The following is a 20,512-nucleotide window of genomic DNA, read 5'->3' as shown; positions in this document are numbered from 1 at the left end:
TTAACATATTGTTCACATATGAGTTTCTGAAATTTAACTGAAAATGCAAGTTTCAAATTCGAATGACAATGTGAATACAGTCTATGATCATACAACAAAATTCATTGTTGACCTCAAAGAAAGAACATGCACATGTAGGAAATTCGACATTGATGAAATTCCTTGCCCACATGCAATGGCAATATTCAAAGAATTCAATCAAGATCCTTACAAATTTTGTTTGCATTATTTCACAAAAGAAACAATACTGAAGACTTATGAAGAAGCAGTATATCCAGTGGTAGATGAGAGTTTGTGGAATGTCCCGGAAGAAGTGGCACAAAAGATTGTTAATACACCACAAGGAAGAATAAAGTTGGGAAAGCCTAGGGAGAAAAGAATTAGATCTGCTGGAGAAACTACAAATCATAACAAGTGCAGCAGATGTCATATATATGGACGCAATGTGAAGACATGCAGGAATATGTCTAAGAAAAAATGATTCAATTTACTAAAGTTCACTTCAGGTTGATATAAGATTTTTTTGAAGTTCAAATACATTTCACTTAAAAGACATATTGAAGTTTTAATGTAATATAAATTTCAATTTCTTCATATATGAAATGTCATATATATTAATGCAATCCACAATATATGTAATAAAGTAAAAAAGACTTGTTGATTTGTTTTTTTTTTAAGTTGTCATAAGGTTAATATTAAGTTCACATATAGTCCTTAAGTTTGAGTTGTATAGAGTTATGTTCAAATATGCTTTATATTAGGTATAAAATAACTGTAACTTTTAATTAATATTTAAAAGTTACATAAACAAATAAGTGTGTAACTGTATAGAAGACTAAAAATAAAATAAAAGAGAGAAAAATAGTGAAAGTAGAATTAAAAACATAAATTCTATTTACAATACTAAAAAGAAAAAACAAAATAAGAAAAATAACATCCAAAGTACGATAGTGCAATAATATTCAGATATATTTCCAATACAAAAACAAAATAAAATCCTAAAAGGCAAAATGCCTAAGAAACCACCCTCTTGATTTTCAGAGGAGCTTCATCTTCACTGATAATTAAAGATTCGTCCTTCCAACGAGCATAAAAAATACAATGACGAAGTGTAACGAGCACGGTGTTCTTTGACACTAAAAACTTGCCCCATAACTTTTCCATCAACAAAAAGCTCAGCAGCGGCAAACATATGAACTCCACAATCACTGCAAAAAGTAAGATAAAATGATAAAAAAGATATAAGAGATAAGGATGACATAAGGTTCACATACGGTTAACATTAAGTTCATATTCTGTCACCATAACTTTAAAAAATCCAACTAAATAAAAATTGTAAAAAGTTTAAGACTTACTTATCAGTTTGAATGGGTAAGTTCTCCACAATCTCAATTTTGAATGGGTCAGTTATACTCTTTCCCTCGTAAGGACCGGTGGTAGTATCGATGTCATCTCGAGAATCAAAGAAGTTGATAGCTTCAAGGAAGAGCGGAAGCAACACACGATAAGTTAACAAGCTCAATTGCTGATGAGTCACTTCGAACTGACCTCAACAAATTATAGACATAGATGCATCGTTCCTTGAAGTTCAGCCGAGCCAATATTCAATGCCAATTTTTACCGTAATTGATCGGGAAAAGAACATCATCAACATCAGCCCACTTGGCGTTGCAACGCATATGACCACCGTTAATGTAGTCAGCCACTGTATTTTTCGAAGAAACAAGTTACGTATCTTGCTTTTTCATGTATAAAGCGTATATGGTTTGAATACGTCGATCAAAAAAATTGTCAGTAGTCGTGCATCTGTTGTTTGCAACACATCCGCTTTTCATATTTTTCCTCAGATAATAAAGCAAAACATCTACATGCAGCAAAAAAAACAAAAAAAAAGTTAAGTTGATATATAGTCAACTTATGGTTATTGTTGCTATCATGAGTAATTTAAATGACAAACAAATAAAATAATAAAAAGAAAAAATAAGAAAAAAGATACTAACAGAAGACATAATAGGCTGTCCACTGTGAAAAAGATTGTAAGACCAACTTTTTATTTCAATGTCAACCACGCTAAGACAAAGACGGGGACGCAATATGTCAAACTTTGGATCATTTATTTTCTTCCCAAAAACACAAAGAAAAACAAATTAAAAAACTTAAGTGAAAAAAAAGGATAAACATAGAATACGTTGACATATGAACCTGGAGCTTTTAGGATTGCCTTCTACCAGCCATTTCCAAACAATACCTTGTTTAGTAACATCACTAAATAAAATGCAATTATCGTCAATGGACAAATACGAACGCTGCCAATAGTTGGCTTCGGCATAATGCAGCTTGAAGATGAGCCAAACTCGTTCAAAAATGGCGACTTCATTAAAAAAAACTAGGTTTTACAATCCTTTTAGAAGGAACTGGAGTAACAACATCAGCGTCCATATTCTTCTTATTTGGAATATCATCAGTAAGGTCAGTCCCATTGTTGGTGAATAATCGCAAGTGTACGATATCGCTCAAGTAATATAACTTGGAAGACCAAGTATCGATCCCACAGAGACAATGGACTTAATCACTAATTTCAAATATTCTTTAATCGGCTAACTAGAAAAATCAATAGGATTTGTAATTTAATTAAACTAATATAAACTGAAAACAAATAATAAAATATGATTTAAAACAATAAGATTAAAAAGCTCAAGGATTGATAATCCCAAATAAATAAGTAAAATTATGGAATAGGATTTTTTAGTGATTTTATCGTGAATCGAGCTATTCTAAAGCACCGAATCCCGCCCTCTCAAGTCTCAAAGATCCGAATAAAATCACAACCTAATTAACTAACCAATTATTAACTCGCTCTCACGATATTAAAACTGAATTAAATAATCAAATTATAATTATGAAGCAAACTCAATGACTACCTAAATTCCAACCCGCTCTCACGGCGTTTTTCTCTAAGTTCTTAATTATCTATGTCTATTTAATTAACAATCTCTCAATTAGTTAATTAAACACAAAATCATGAACTAAGTAGCTAATTTAATCCAAACAATAAGATTAATAATTAAGACACGAATTAATACTAATCCATCCAATCCAAATAATTACCAATTTATAAGTTCATATCAACCCTCGAACAAGGGTTTTAGTTACTCATAATAAAACTGAAACAAAACAAGAAGGATGAAGAAGAAGAAAGCATAATTAAACAATAAATACCGGAGTTGTCAATTTCGGAAAGAATCGTCTTGATTAAGCTTGAAATCTTCAACAATCGTCTTGCAGAAACTAATTATAAACTACTTATAAACTGCTGGAAAAAACTAAACTAAAAAGCTATTTAATGAAAACTAAATTATAACTAATGTAATCTAAATTATTCTACATCTTAAATTGAGTCTAGTACAAGGTCTTTATATAGTAGGAGAAGTTCCGGAGTCTTCTAATTCGTATTACAAATCAATTTGTAATAGGAATTGTAATTGTAATTTGAGGAGGAATTTCAGTCCAATTCAAAGTCTGCTGCACGTGTATTTTCCTTCTTTCCCGTTCGGGAAACCATAGTCCCGTTCGTGACATGCCCAAATTTAACATGGTTCCCGAACGGGAGCCTTATTCACGTTCGAAAAAACTTGAACCCGAGAGCTTTGAGATGTTGATTTCTTCTTGAGTCCCGAACGAGACAAAGCCTTCTCGTTCGAGACTCATGCTCATTCTGCATGGTTCCCGTTCGTGAAACCTTTGTTTCGAACGGGAACAACCCATTTTTCTCAATCTCGTTCGTGAATCTTCAATTTCTTCGTCCGCAAGCTACGCTTTTTACTCGTACACGCAATCCACCATAAATTTGCCCCAAATAGTCGTTTTTCACCTAATTTCCACTGAAACACTAACAAACACTATTAAACGTAAAAACGCCAAATAATGTATAAAAACAATACTACACATGATGAAAACCGAGTAAAATCGACCCTAAATATAGGAGTAAAATACTCCTATCAAACCTCCTCACACTTAACCTTTGCTTGTCCTCAAGCAAGAAATAAATCTTACTCTACAAAATATGTTAGAAATCATTAGCATATAACTTAACAATAAATCAATCAAAGAAATCCCCGACCCTATGAATAATATGAAAAACAACCTTCTAAAACCGACAACTAAATAATGATGCAATCAAATAACAATAATAATTTTATGACATAATTCAATATAACAACGGTTACTAACTCATTAGTACAAGGTCAAATTGAATCACACTTCAAGCTTCACTATCACTTGCGGGACATGGAAAATAATCAATTTTTTTCCACTTAAGCAAATCATAGCACAATTTAGTAGAATCCGAGCTAATGGCATCAATATAATAACAAGTGTTTAGGGTATATATAATCAAAAGAAAAACTCACACTTGAAAACATGAATACTCACCATAAGCTTGCTCATAGTCCCGGACTCCGCTACTTGATTCGGTAATCAACAAAAATCATATGGTCTTTATTGGGGTTGTAACGTGGTTAAGGTAAAGGGTAGGTAAAAAGGATAAAACAAAGGCTAATTATCAACTTAATAAACTATTTATTACTACTATTAACTTCTAGGTCGATCTAACTCCGCTTTTGCGTTTATGTGAACTCTTAACTTTCTTTTCTTTTTGAATTACGCTCTACTCATTGCTTTTTGCAATCTCAGAATTTTTTTCTTCTTTTTGAAGCTTTTGCTTGCAAATTTCTATCTCTTTTTTTTGTTTCAATTTTTTTTTCCAAGGCGCAAACTTAATCTTTTAAACATAATGTAGTTCACTTTCTCTTTTCACTAATCTTGAGTTTTGAATCACCTATATTCATCATAGTCATAACAAATAATATATTAAGTCGATAAGGTAAACAAAAGATGTAAAACATAGAACGGTAAAGGGTAAAATACGGTAAAAACAATAAAAAGGTTTAAGGCTCAAATTGGTGTAATCTAAGGGATAAATGGTAGTCTATTTAAGTGGTCTAAAAGAAAGGTTATACCTAATTGCCATAATCATCTAATTGTTGAAAACTCAATCGTGTAACTTTAAACGGACACCGAGCAAGTTCTAGGAATAAAACATGAAATCAACACTCACAACAAGGAAATTAAGCTCAAAACTCTCAAAAGTGTGTAGTGTTATGCCATAAACTCAATTCTTACAAAAATTATGCTACTTATGCCAAAAGTTTAAAAACGACTATAAAAATAAACAATCAACATGTCATGAATCCGCATCAAGTTATTCAATTATGTTTCAACGATTTGAACAAGTCTAAATTTTGAATTCACCCTTATTTCATCGGATTATGTCAATGAATTATTAAGTCATTAAGCAAGCATCGCTTATCAATTGTCGAATTAAGAAATTGCGTTCATACATTCATTGATTCGGGGAAATCTAAAATTGACAAATTTAAAAGATAACACCAAATCAACTAACACTTTTTTTTTTCATAATTGAAAGACAAAGATTTAAAGCGATACAAGGCATTGTAAAAAACTACGAATATCCTAAAACACCTTAATACTATCTACTAAAACACAAAAACACAAGAAAAACAATAATAATAAAAACAAACACAAACTAAACCTAAGAAAACATAAATAAACAAACAATAATAAATAAATAAAAATCCTAACTAAACGATATGTTTTTCCTCCATCCTCACACTATTTCATGCAATGTCCTCAGTGTAATGAAATAAAAAAATTGAAAAACATGAGTGTAAGATGAAAGAAAAATAATACCTCTTGGGATTGCCTCCCAAGTGCGCTATAGTTAGAGTCTAAAGCTAGACTCTTCGCGTAAGGTTGCTAAAAATAAAACCTAACATGAGGAAGCCGTCTTGGTAGCATCTTCTCCCTTTTTTTCCTTGTTGGCTCCTTCAAATAAAACTCGGATGATATAGAGTATGCTTGTACTCTATAGTAGGGAACATGAGGAGTATGAAGCATATTCATATATTTAGTATTATTTCCATCATACTCGGAATCAAACCCTTCTAAGAATGGATCTTTGAAATCAAAGGCTTTGTTAAATTCCTCGTAGAGTACCGTAATACCAAATTGCTCTCCACTTTCATTATTTAAGCTCATGGATGTTGTAATTGGGTGGAAAATCGGAGTTTCAAGTTCACCATCCTCACACTGTTCTTTTTCGACCTCTACATGTACCTTTGTTGGATGATGTCCAACTAAGGCATTGACATATAAAATTTCAGCTATCTCATTGATCGGCACATCGTCAACTTGAACCACCTTCGTAACATATGGATTGTCAAGTGATTTTCCGCTTCGAAGCTCAATTACTTTTACTTGCTCTTTTAGATTTGATTCTGTTGTAGATGGTAGACCATCTTGAGCTATATTTTGAATCAAAATAGCCAATTGAGAAATTTGTATCTCAAGACGGTGGTTGACGGCGGCTTGATTTTGGAAACCGGTTCTCATCTCCTCAATGAATTCGTCAATCTTGCTTCCTTCATCCACATTCCAATTTTGCTGAAAATCCGGTGATTGTTGTGGTTCATTATCAAAGTTGGAATTGAAATCCCATTCGTTTTTATGTGGGTGATAACTTGAATTAAAGTTCAAATTTTCATTGAAGTTCTCCCAAGTATCGTTCCAACCATAAGTTTCACTAGCTTGCCATTGATCACCCATATAGTTGGCATGTCCATTCCAATCTGGATAGAGTACATGACAGTCAGCTCGAGTATGACCAAAATCCCCACAAATTTCACAATTATACTGAAAATTTTGGTACTGCATATAATTTTGATTCCATGCCATTACTCTTTCCAAAATAGGTACACCAAAAACAAATTGAGGATAAACCAACAAATATCAAATTTCCTGCACACCCAAAAACAAGAACACCCCATGTAAAATCCAATAAACACGAAAAAAAATAAAAATAAAAAACAGAAAATAAAAGCTAACACAAACAAGAATATAATACTCTTAATTTATTAAGTACGCAATTGTCCCCGGCAACGGCGCCAAAAACTTGTTGGTGAATAATCGCAAGTGTACGATATCGCTCAAGTAATATAACTTGGAAGACCAAGTATCGATCCCACAGAGACAATGGACTTAATCACTAATTTCAAATATTCTTTAATCGGCTAACTAGAAAAATCAATAGGATTTGTAATTTAATTAAACTAATATAAATTGAAAACAAATAATAAAATATGATTTAAAACAATAAGATTAAAAATCTCAAGGATTGATAATCCCAAATAAATAAGTAAAATTATGGAATAGGATTTTTTAGTGATTTTATCGTGAATCGAGCTATTCTAAAGCACCGAATCCCGCCCTCTCAAGCCTCAAAGATCCGAATAAAATCACAACCTAATTAACTAACCAATTATTAACTCGCTCTCACGATATTAAAACTGAATTAAATAATCAAATTATAATTATGAAGCAAACTCAATGACTACCTAAATTCCAACCCGCTCTCACGGCGTTTTTCTCTAAGTTCTTAATTATCTATGTCTATTTAATTAACAATCTCTCAATTAGTTAATTAAACACAAAATCATGAACTAAGTAGCTAATTTAATCCAAGCAATAAGATTAATAATTAAGACACGAATTAATACTAATCCATCCAATCCAAATAATTACCAATTTATAAGTTCATATCAACCCTCGAACAAGGGTTTTAGTTACTCATAATAAAACTGAAACAAAACAAGAAGGATGATGAAGAAGAAAGCATAATTAAACAATAAATACCGGAGTTGTCAATTTCGGAAAGAATCGTCTTGATTAAGCTTGAAATCTTCAACAATCGTCTTGCAGAAACTAATTATAAACTACTTATAAACTGCTGGAAAAAACTAAACTAAAAAGCTATTTAATGAAAACTAAATTATAACTAATGTAATCTAAATTATTCTACATCTTAAATTGAGTCTAGTACAAGGTCTTTATATAGTAGGAGAAGTTCCGGAGTCTTCTAATTCGTATTACAAATCAATTTGTAATAGGAATTGTAATTGTAATTTGAGGAGGAATTTCAGTCCAATTCAAAGTCTGCTGCACGTGTATTTTCCTTCTTTCCCGTTCGGGAAACCATAGTCCCGTTCGTGACATTCCCAAATTTAACATGGTTCCCGAACGGGAGCCTTATTCACGTTCGAAAAAACTTGAACCCGAGAGCTTTGAGATGTTGATTTCTTCTTGAGTCCCGAACGAGACAAAGCCTTCTCGTTCGAGACTCATGCTCATTCTGCATGGTTCCCGTTCGTGAAACCTTTGTTTCGAACGGGAACAACCCATTTTTCTCAATCTCGTTCGTGAATCTTCAATTTCTTCGTCCGCAAGCTACGCTTTTTACTCGTACACGCAATCCATCATAAATTTGCCCCAAATAGTCGTTTTTCACCTAATTTCCACTGAAACACTAACAAACACTATTAAACGTAAAAATGCCAAATAATGTATAAAAACAATACTACACATGATGAAAACCGAGTAAAATCGACCCTAAATATAGGAGTAAAATACTCCTATCACCCATCACCAGACTTCTCGCAAACCAAATCTGCATCTTCCATTTTTTCAGAACCTTGTTCTTCACCAGAAGACTCACCTATATCTTCACTTTTTTCATTACTTTCTTCTCCATAAGAAGGCTCCCCTACATCTTCCATTTTTTCAATCACTTTCTTCTTCATCAGAAGACTCCCCCTCTTTACTTTCTTTTCCAAAAGAAGTCTTAGTCTCAATTTCTTCAGTATGCATGATCTTTTAAGCATCAACAGAATCTTCAACTCCTTCTTCGGTTCCTATAGAACTATTTTTCTTCGCGGGGAGATCACCATTTTTCTCTTTGACAACATTTTCTGTTTGCACACTATCAGATACTTTCTTTTTCTTGCTGAGAGTCTGTTACAGATATGAAGTTCATATTCAGTTACAAAAGCATAATATGAAATACCATAAATTATATTTTACTAAACCCTTAATAGTTTGGCAGATACATCAGAATCAGTGTTTTCTGTTTCCATAGAAGCTTCAAGTTCAACAGAAGATCACTTAGCATCATGTTCACTGCCTTCTCGAGAAGATGAGGCATCTACATTTGAATCATCAACTTTGTCCTGTAACTAGAGCAAAGCAGTATAATAACGAAATGAAAACTATCGTAATAACATAAAATATTAACACTAAATTTTAAAAGTACTAAATATAAAAATCAAAACAAATTACCTTTTTTGAATCAACAATATGAGTAAGCATCACATTCAACGAATTTACAACTGTCAAAACTTCGGAAAATTTGGAAGTGAAAACCCGTTTAAAATTCAATATGTTAGCTTGTATGGTCTTCTGACCAACCATCAAAATTTAAGCTTCTTTTCCATTTTACTTAAATCCAAAGTTCGCGACATTGATTCAAAAGCATTCGATATATCAAATGCAGGACAATGACCGTCTTCATTTCCAACTTCTTGGTTAATATCAGAATCATTCACTGCCTTACCCTTACCCTTATTCTTTTTGAAAAAGTCACCTAAAGGAAGGGAATTCTTTTCTGCAGGGGTTGGAACAATAGACCAAAAACACCTTGTCACGACCCAATCTCAGGGCCGAGACCGGCGCTAGGGAATGGGAGTGGTTGCTCCGAAACCCGTAGCAAGCCTAAAAACGTAAAATAATTTTTCGCGAAAATAAACGTCATGCACGACATACATAACACGTGTCATGCTGTACACACATGCCAGGCATACACATCCTCTGGAAATCTCAAATATTAAAATGCAACGAGCATAAAACATTTAAAACTTTAAAACATTAAAGCTATATTACAGAAAACTATATAATACAGACTGACTAACAAAATACCTATCTACTGAAGCTCTAAGAGTAAGGTATTGTTTCTTTACATACTTTCAAAAATACAGACTTCTGGAAGTAGGATAGAAATCCGTTGCTTCAAAGCGTCTTTAACCTGAAAGGAATTCTGTGAGGGGTCAGTATATGGGGATATACTGAGCGAGTTCATACATTTACTAATAAGTATTCAAATAAAACATAAAATAATGTCAAAGCATTCAAAACGTATGCTACCTAGTACAGGATCCGATTGAAACCCTAATCCTCAAACATACTAATTATATATCGTTCAACCCAAACATTAATCTCAAGTTGTGATTTCAACTCACTGGTGGGTCCAACCCACTAGATACGGGGACTCCAGGTTATACCGTAACCGAGTTCTCACTCGTATCAAATTCATATATTCAACCTTAAAATCCATACTCATAATCAATCTCACAGCTGTATTAAATCAAATTGGTGATCACGCAGTCCTATTTCCGCTCAATAGGTAGCACGTTCCATCAGATCAATACTGGTTTCAAATCAAGCGTATATACAATTCATATAAAAATTTCGCATTATAAACATGCAATTCAAACATAAAACAATATAAAATAATTGCTTGAATAAATACTTTAAAAGCAAATCGTATAAACTCACAGAAAACGCTTATCCAAAAATACGTCGGGGCTTAGAAACGCCAAGCTTCCCGAACTCCTGGTCCAGCTGCTTCTTGCCTCGCCGGATCTAAAACAAATTTTAAAACATTTGACTTGTATCAGAATCATATTCTAAGATTGACTCTAGACTCAAGACTCGACACGTTTCACTTTCATTATTCGTCGTGCTTCTCACGCATATCCCGTTAAACGGTATTTAACTCGTTTACGGATGGTACATCATTTCTAGTTCAATTCTCTTTTAACCTCATTAGGTTAACTATTAAAATCGATCGATACCCAATCGTTTTCATTCGATTTCCAATCTCGACAAGCGTATATAACGGGCATTAAACAACAAAAAAAAACGGGGTGCGAGGGTCGGGGGTGCACGTTCGTGCACCTTGGTGGTGCACGGTCGTGCACCATGTATAGGTGCTACTGCAGCATAGAGAGTCGAGCCTTAATTGATGATGATTGTTTGAATTGGATTGATTTTGCTAGGTACCAGTTATCGAATATAGTACGGGTATGTGAGATTTATTGATATGTGCGTTAAATTGCGATGTGCCTAAGTGATTATTTGAGTTATATATTAGGCATAGTTATAGAACATGGTGATATAAGGGGTTTAAATCGTACCTTATGGATTCAATTTTGATTGATATATCATAAAATTATGGAATGTTTGATTTGTTGTATTGGCTATATGAACTGGTTGCGACATAAATGATCGAGATAGAATTGTGAACACGTGGTATTGTTGCATATTTGATAAATGTATTTGCAACGTAATTGATATGAATTGTATTTGTTGAATAGTATATCATATAGATATTTCTAATAGCAATAAGATGCTATTAGAACCCATTCTTTTAGGATTAGAGCCTACACATAGTTGCAAAATTGGAAATTGAATGAAAAACACATAATATACATAAAACACATTTGTCTCGAAACATAATCCCTGATATTACGTTTTGATTACCGCGACATTGCTAAGCGATCTCGATGAAGAATCGCTGTGAAACATCGATAAATATGCCTAAGGGCTATGCGATACAAGTTCATGATCTAGAGGACGAAGTGAGAAGATAGATGGATATGAGAAGGTATTGAACAAGGTGTTCAAGATAAAGTGTCGGAGAAGAAGAGGAGTGTCAGCGAAACTATCAATAACGAAATCGTTATAAACTCCAATAATTAATAATGAAAAGCCTATAATGTCGCAGAGTGTGTAATCTGGAGGGACTTACGAATTTTCAAAAGATACAAAATTCTTATGATTTTAACAGTATAATTATGCTCAGACGTCGCATATGGCCAATCATAATCACGTTAGCAAAGCATACAATTTCTATATGTAAAACATTTTCAACATGTAGATCATGCATCATATTTGAACATGGACTAGAGAAAATGTGATTTTATTGAGAAACTCTTTGGTGATGAGAGATGTCATCACTCTGAGTAATAATTGTACTAGAATTTTCAAATGATTTGAATCGAAAGAAAATTTTGAAAGGTCGACCGAAAATGATCAAAATTGTGTCTTGTTGTGTAAGAGAACTCCGATGTAAAGCCCTGCGATTATAAGAAAAAGCATCAATAGTTAAGAATGACATGAATTTCTGTAACAACAACATACCCCAATAAAAAGAATTAAGCCTTGATAATAATAAAATATTATTGGATCGATCGAGATCGTCGGAAAAGAAGTATTCAAAGATGGAATGAAAATAGAAAGTATATGAGAGAAAGATGAAAGCGTGAAAGACTCGAAGATAATGCGGAATATAAAGAAAGTTAATTAACCCGCGTATAATGCTTAGTACTTAAGAAGAGTATACAAGGAAGAGAAGTAAGACGAGATACGATAGACTAGCGGAAAGACGCTTAACATGAGGATTAAAGGGATGAGCTAAAGAGGAAATAGATTAGATAAGGTGACCGACAAAGAGAATTCAGTGGATAGAGTTGTTATAAGTACAAGAATAATTCGACTATCAGTATGAATATAAGGACGCACGCTTAATCGAAAGCACGACACACTGAGAAATTTTAAGAAGAAATTGTCAACTCGAGATCAAAAACATTAGAACGAGATGAAGATAAGGATCTAGAAATTACGTTAATGGGAAAGGAATTCCACTAGACGATGATAAAGACATCGCAAAATAAATATGAATAACTTATGACAATGGATCGAGACGATAAGAATGGACGCTGCTCAGAAAATGTAATGCTCAACGAGCACTCAACTTCATGAGATTCATTTTTTGAAGGCACAAAGTGTGCAAGTACATAATCAAAGTGTCGCAGAAAAAGAGAAAGAGGGAAAAGATAAACTCGTTCAAATACGAGGAAAATAAAAAACGCTAAGATTGGAAATGTCAGTTGGATATAAGATAATCGTTATGTGTTGTTTGGTTCAGGCAAACACGATAACTCGACTGTTAAGGATTATGCTTCGAGAAGATATAAAGGAATAGTAAATGCAAATGTCAAAAGAATATACAGAGTAAGATAAACTTAAACACGCAGTACTAGAACAAAGTTTCCATATAACTACTAAGCTATATTTTGAATTTAAGTTGAACCATAAAACCCGATTATTTTTAATAAAAAATGATTGATTTGAATTGAAGGAGTGGTGTAGATTAGATTTGGATAATTTAATCAAAGAATATAGAAGTCGGAATGGTTGGAACTATAACTTAATAATAAGTGGAAACCACAAAACAAAAAGATAAAAGTATGGCTTCTAGCTACTTTTAAGGACTATTTTGGACATTAAGAAAATATCAAAATGAAATTTGGTCTTAAAGGAAGTTGTAGACATGATAGTAAACTATAGGAATACTGAATTTAATTCAGATTACGATGTTTTTAAACGCTTGTTTTATCGACTTGAACAGCGGCTATAAGACGTGCAAGTGCAGTTTCAAAACTACCTCAAGAAGGCGATTTCAGCGCAAGTTTTCAAAATCATTCAGGATTATTTTTGACTCGATGTTCTAACGAAATTTGAAGATAGCGTTACAGACTATATGAATGTCAATTTTATTAGACAAACGAGCTAGTCGACAAAAGCGATTCTAAGGGTCAAAGTTGACCAGAAGAGCCAATTTTGGATAAGTTCACAATAACTTAAAATATTAAGTTATTCAATTAAACTGTTCTGAATTAATCAAATTAAGATTTTGATTAATAACTAAAGGTATTTAAATGACGTTTTAAGCCAGTATCAAATATGATACGCTACAAATTCGGCTTGTAAAGGAATTGCGGAGAAACGACGAATAAACATTGAAGAATATCAACGCCAAGGAATAAGAAAAAACAAGGAGTTGGCCAGCAACAGACTGGATACCTGGAGTACATTTATAATAAAAATTACAAAAGGACGCAAAAGATGTGCGATAGTTGAAATGACAAGTTTACGCGCCATCGTGATGATGAAGTAAACGATGTAAGGGTATGATCTTTACCAGAAAAAAATTATACAATAATTCGAGTACGAATTTTTATAAGGGGGGTAGAATGTAATACCCCGTATTTTCGACGTTGCCAAAGTAGGCAACGAGACTGAATTTAAATAGTTAGAGCGGCTAAAAAAGAAATTAGCGGAGAAAATAATTAAAAAAGGACGAGAATAGGTCGATATTTAATTTAAAAAATAAATTTCAATATTTATAATGCCTAAAATAGTTTGACGGGGTTAAAAAAAATCGTAAGAAAAGTTGGAATTTAAAATAAGTTAAAGTCCCCGAGAAATTGGAAAATATAATTTTATTGCTTGAAAAATATGATTTAAATAAATTATTGACGGGAATTAATATTTAAGAGATTGGTATCGGTTATTTGGATATCGACAATTGTCAAATCAAAATAAGGATGAAAAAAGTGACGGAAATAGTCATTTTCGCTCAAATTGGAAATTGAGCGTTGTTAACCGAACTTTATCAAAATAACTTATCGGAATATAAAATAATAAGATAGTGGAAGATTATTATTTATTTAGATATAAATAATACTAAATTTATTGATTTCGAACGATTAAGTGATCGATGGACTAAATTACACGAAAGAAAAATTACGAATCAAAGTTTGAGGAGGTAGCATTTTCAAGTACTAAAGAAGACTTTTTCCATAAATATAAATAGTCAAAAATTGAATTTTAAACTCATAATATCAGATATATCTCAGCTGAACCCACTTCATCTCCTTCAACCTCTCAACCTTAACATAACATGAAAAATCTTCAAAACTCCAAAACTTCCTCAATTTAGCTCGGTTTTGGTTGATTCTCGCGGCTACGGAAAGAGAAGAATGATATATATGGATTGAGCATAGAAAATTTAGGTAAGGATAAGTATATATGGCTAGGCTTTTGCTGAGAATTTTTTGTTTTGTTAAGCTTTAATGGTGATGAAGATTTTGAGCTTAGAAATGAAGAGTATGACATGAATTGATTATGTTTATACTAAATTAAAAGTGGTTTGAGTGAGGACATGAGAGTTCTGTTTGGGTAGTTAATTTCTAGAGTTTGATGGAGGAAAAACTTCATGGTGGCTGTCTGGAAGCCTTTGTGGCCGGAGGTGTTCCACCGTGCTGTAGCATGGGGGAGCTGCAATGGCAGCGGCTCTCGTGCTATGCACCAGAGCAAGAGCAGCCTCTCCTCTACAAAAACACAGGAGGGCCATGTGAATGATAAGGGGGGCTGATTCCACCCTTCGTTGAGGTTCAATACGATAAGTTTTATGTTTAATGTGAAGCTACGGAGTTAGAAAACGAGTGTGACGTAAAACAATTTTTGAAGTTTATAATGAAGTGAAAATGTTATTGATTCAGGTTGATGATTATATCATAAATAGGAAATGAATAAGATGGTATAATGATGAGTATACAAACTGTTTTAGTCAACTAACACATTAAAGGAATAACCTAAGAGTTGGACGTTTTAAGTTTGAAACATAAATTGCGAAATTACGTTGAAAATGCAATATGAAGTTGAATGATAAAATGGTTGGATGGAAATGCATAGGGGATGTTTCAATTGATAATAATGTATGGGGTTTGGTGTTAAAATGAAGCTAGAACGTATTTGAAACGTTAAATACGTACCGCAACGAGTAGAATCGGTTTTAACGTAAAATGAATTGAGTTGGATTTTAGACTAAGTAAAGGGTGAATTAAATGGATTGATTATAGGTGAAGATAGGATGTTTTAAACTCAAAAATGTTAAGGAATTAAAACTAAGGTTTAAGCATTTTGAGTTTAAAACATAGAAACCTATATTAACGTAAAAGCACGACGAAACGAGTTTAAGCGTTCGAGATGATTTTGGAAAATCAACTAAGCTATACAAATGGGGCAAAATATAAATGTACTTGACCTAAGTTAGTAACTTAGAGTCTCCAAGTTGTATTGCCGATGTAATTTTAAAGTAATTGAATTTCATTTGTGACAGACACGTTGGCCGGCTACGAAATTGGCGACTTTGGCCTAGGAGTATTCGGCCAAGGCTTTGAGATCATAATTGGTTTGGAAAGAAAGGGGTGAGTATATTCTACTCACGCGCATTATTATGTTATATTATAATATTAAATATTTTATGTAGCTAAAACACATCGCATGACTAGGGTAAAATAGTGATTGAAAACGATAACATGATTTTGATTGATTGATTGTTTAATGTCGATTGTATGACTATAATTTGGCTATGATTGATTGACGATTGTGTATGTGATTAGGATAGTCGACATAGAAAATATATACGGCATAATATTTTCTATAAAGCCTATATATATACACATATACATATACGTTGATTTGATCGAAATGGATTGATTGTATCGATTTGTTGATTGTTGATCGTATTATGTCGATTAATTTATTGATTGCTAAATTGTTGATTAATGATTGTAATGCAAAATGGATTGTATAGTTGATAATTATATCAATAGTGTATTGTATTGTGAATTGTTTTGTGTTTTGATTTGCAATCCGAAATAAACAAGCTACCTATTGGGCGTCAATAGGATTTGTGATCACCAGCGTCCGGGTATGTCATACACTTAGTCTCGATAGCTTTATAGAGTACTCTCCTCGTTTGTTTAGATACAAGGTCAGCTTAGTGGAACTATCCCATGACATGTATCTAATAAGTCACCTTGGTGGAATTATCCCAAGACTTATATCGATCGTTTGGATATAAGAAATGGTGCTGGTTTAACTCGGTTGAACTATCCCGGACGGTACCACTTGGTATAGGTTGAACTCGGTTGAACTATCCCGGAACCTTACCAACAGGAATTAAGAAATTACTATCGCTTGTGAATATTAGTAAATAACTAGTTTAGGATCGTTATAAGATTAGGGTTTCTATCAGATCAATTATTTGTTGTGACATGACAATATTATATTGTTTGTTTGCGTTGTATGAAAACAATATTTTCATATATGCTTATTTTAACTGCGATGTTATTTTCTATGTAATACTGTAGGTAGTTTATATCTCACTCAGTTTAAGCTAACTCCGTGGATTTAAACATTTCAGCTACCTAGATTGGAGTAACCAGAATCCCATCGTTTTTCCATGAGTCTATTTTTCCATGTATAGTTCGACTTCCGTGACCACCGTAGTAGTACATCGTGTGACCTGTCATGACCTAGGATAGTGCTATAGTTTTGGGGCAATGTTTATAACTGCTAATGTGTATATTGTGAATATAATAACAATGTGGCTTTTACGTAATTAAAATGATGTTTCCATAATCAAATTCTTCCGTGTTATAACATCATTGCGGAAAAGTTTTAGTGAAATCGAGGCTTGCTACGGGTTTCGGAACTAAAATTCTCATTCCCTAGCGTCGGTTGTGACTCAATAATTTGGGTCGTGACACCAGTGAACGAGTAAAGGACTCATAACGGTACTTCTGAGGACCCTATTTACCTTTTATCATTTTCATCCATAATCGTCTATTTATGTGATCTACGTTGCACGTTTACTTAGCTTCATAATTTTATTGCCAATTGTCATAATTGTTGTATTTTGTGAATTTCCATAACTGCTATAAAATTGAGTTAGGAAGCATGTTTTAGGTATGTCCTAATGTTTCTAATCCATTAATTTTGAATCTGTCTAATTCCAGTACTTAGGAAGCATGTTAGAGATGGACTGCCTCTTATTTACATTCTTGACGTGTCTGTTCTTTTACTGTCAAAACTGCTTATAGAATTGTGATTTAGGGTGTTTAATGACTATTTAATCATCATATATTAGTTCCATAATATTTTGATGTCTTTTCCCTCTGTGTTTGATATGTTTTTGAGCGTTTTTGCATGAAAAACGACTGAAAGACGAAACCTGTTGTCCCTACACGAACCGCCGCCGCCACCAATCAAACAGGTGCCACCGGTGGTTTGAACGGTCGCCGCCGCCACTATGGAGTGGCGCGGTGCTCACCTTTTCCCCCTGCCTATAAATCGACCCCCAGATCTTCCCAGACCCAATCCGACTTTGTATTTATGTTTCCGAGCTCGTTTAAACTCGGAATTGGGCCATGTTTCAGCCCACGTTTATGTTTTTTTAATATACTTTCATATTCTGTTTTATAATGGGTCAATTCCTATTTAATTTGGACCTCGAAGCCCAAAATTACAATCCGCTAAGCCAATCGGGCCTTGAAGCCTACAATCGACGAGTCCAGGAACGTCCAGAAGGGATTCCGGGTTCACCTGAACTCGGAATCATCTCTGGTTTAAGCCATTGGAACCGTATCGACAAGACGGGAAACTTTTGTGTTCTTTCCGAGAATCAATTCTAACCACACCAACGGTCAAAATGTAGCGAGTTTCAATCGCTCAAAGTCAACGAGGTTTAAAAGTATTCATAACCTTGCATGTCTATCCAACTGCCCATGAGTATGTTGAAATCGTTTAGCACTTTCCAAAAGCATGCTAAATCCCATATTAACAGACTAAAAGACTAACCATATTAATTTAGCGAATCAAATCAAATCCAGGTTATCACCTAGACATCTTAGGAATGCATCGAAAATGTAATTGGAGGTTAGAGGATTTCAATTATGACCTAATAAAATCAATTAAACTTAGATATCCGGCTTAGGCTTTATGCATGAAAAATATTCAGACCATCCAACACTTGACTATTTGTTAGAAACCGTCAGGTTTATATGAATGTTTAGGGGTAATTGCTACTTGCCTCAAATGCAGTCTAGATCGAGTAATATGCACGTCAAACGGGTTTACCGCTTTCAAAAGTGTTTATATTTCCAGCAATAAATCCTACAAACTGTAATGTATGTCGAAATGATATCTATATGTCTAGTAAGTATAAATGGAAACTGATAAGTCAAGCACACGACTCGGGATAGGTCCACGAACCCGGTCTTTTGGTCCAGCGTACAATAATTTTACCCATAAGCGAGTAAGGTTACCGAGTCGGTATAAAAGGAATTTCCTAGCTGAGATAGATGGCGACTCCACATTTATTTCAAAACATGTCCATAGTAGAGTCCCGCCATAAATTTGGGCGAACGAGACCCTAAAACCTCCACTTCTGCTCCCAATTGCTAAGTCAAGCAAATAATCGACCTAGAAACTACGGGGTCACTGAGCTATCAAGCGTAAAGTCGTATCTCAGAAAGTTATCATGCTAAACCGGGTTTAAAGACTAGTTAAACAGGCTTAAGAATACCGAGTTACAAAACCATATGAACAATCTCGGTTATTTATAATCCGAACAGGTCGAGATACAACACTATTCCAGCTAAAAGGCACATCTCAGATTGCACGCGTGCCTAACAGATTTTTGGAACCATAGAATATTCTCTGATACATACAAGGAATGTCCCTCGCGTGATGCGCACTTGACAGACCGCGCCAAACACGGCAAAACATTCCACTTTAGCATAACAAAAAAGTGGGGACCATAAGATGAAGAGGGCGGTGTGGCAAAGGTTTGCACGGGTTAAGCTATAAAAGCAACCTTATGTGCAAATCTTAAAGTACAACTCTTTTTTCACAATTTACACTTATTCTTTCTTTTCTTCTTCTTTCCCGACTAAATTTTTACTTGAGCGTCGGAGCGAACTTCCAGTAGGCCCTACCAGAATTCTTTATGAACTCTGTTTTTCTGGTGTGCGCAGGTATCTCGGAGCTCAGATCCATTTTGTGATTTATCAATTACCATTTGATTTCTTATGTCGTCTGAACGAGGAGATTGATCATTAAAATTTACCGAAGATATCTTTGTAAATTGCACGAAACTCCGGCTGGAACCGGAGCAGCAACGGTATTTGAAGGAGATGGAGAATGAGCTATCAATGGAAATGGATGGAAAGATGAGGAAGAAAAATTAATGGGTTGGATTATAAATGATATAAAAATCAGTGTGTATCGTAATTTAAAAAATAAAAAGTTGGCATCATATATTTATAAACCAAAATAAAATGTTGCTTATTTCTGATAATAGCCCAACTTTTAAATTATAGAATGGGTGTTAATTTTTAAAAACATTGTTATTTATTTAAATATTTTTATAAACAACACATAAAAAAGCCAAAATGGTTGAAGTTGTCCACCAAGGTAAAATAAAAAGAAGACAAAATATTCATGCATACCCACAAAATTAGTATGTTTTTAAAATCGTGTTATATATCATTATTTTTTCATCATTTTTTATACACCCACAATCAATTTAATTTGATGCAACGCAATGCTATACGTATATGTGTATAAAAATTAATCTTATGTCTTGTATAGCATCGCGTCACATTAACTCTAAATCGATTGCAGATATATTTGGTAAAGGTAGAAAAATAACAGTATATCTGGCATAATTTTAAAAATATACCTCAAATATACCTCCCCAATCCCGTTTAAAAGAAGACATGTCACATTTTTATTCATCCCATTTAAAAAGTCTATTTCATGAATTTAGTAAATTTTATATGAAAGTTTC

The 20,512-nt window shown here is 33.5% G+C and overlaps 1 protein-coding gene across 1 annotated transcript; it reads left to right on the top strand.

Annotated features, from left to right (window-relative positions):
- The first annotated feature begins 43 nt into the window (after positions 1–43).
- On the top strand, positions 44–481 carry LOC126672680 (uncharacterized). Its single transcript, XM_050366634.1, has one exon. It carries the CDS (start codon positions 44–46, stop codon positions 479–481), a length of 438 nt encoding a protein of 145 aa, XP_050222591.1.
- The last annotated feature ends 20,031 nt before the right edge of the window (positions 482–20,512 follow it).

This window comes from Mercurialis annua, linkage group LG3, assembly GCF_937616625.2.
Source record: "Mercurialis annua linkage group LG3, ddMerAnnu1.2, whole genome shotgun sequence".
NCBI lineage: Eukaryota > Viridiplantae > Streptophyta > Magnoliopsida > Malpighiales > Euphorbiaceae > Mercurialis > Mercurialis annua.
The sequence above is the reverse complement of the archived record's forward strand: the minus strand, read 5'-3'. Positions and strand labels throughout refer to the sequence as shown.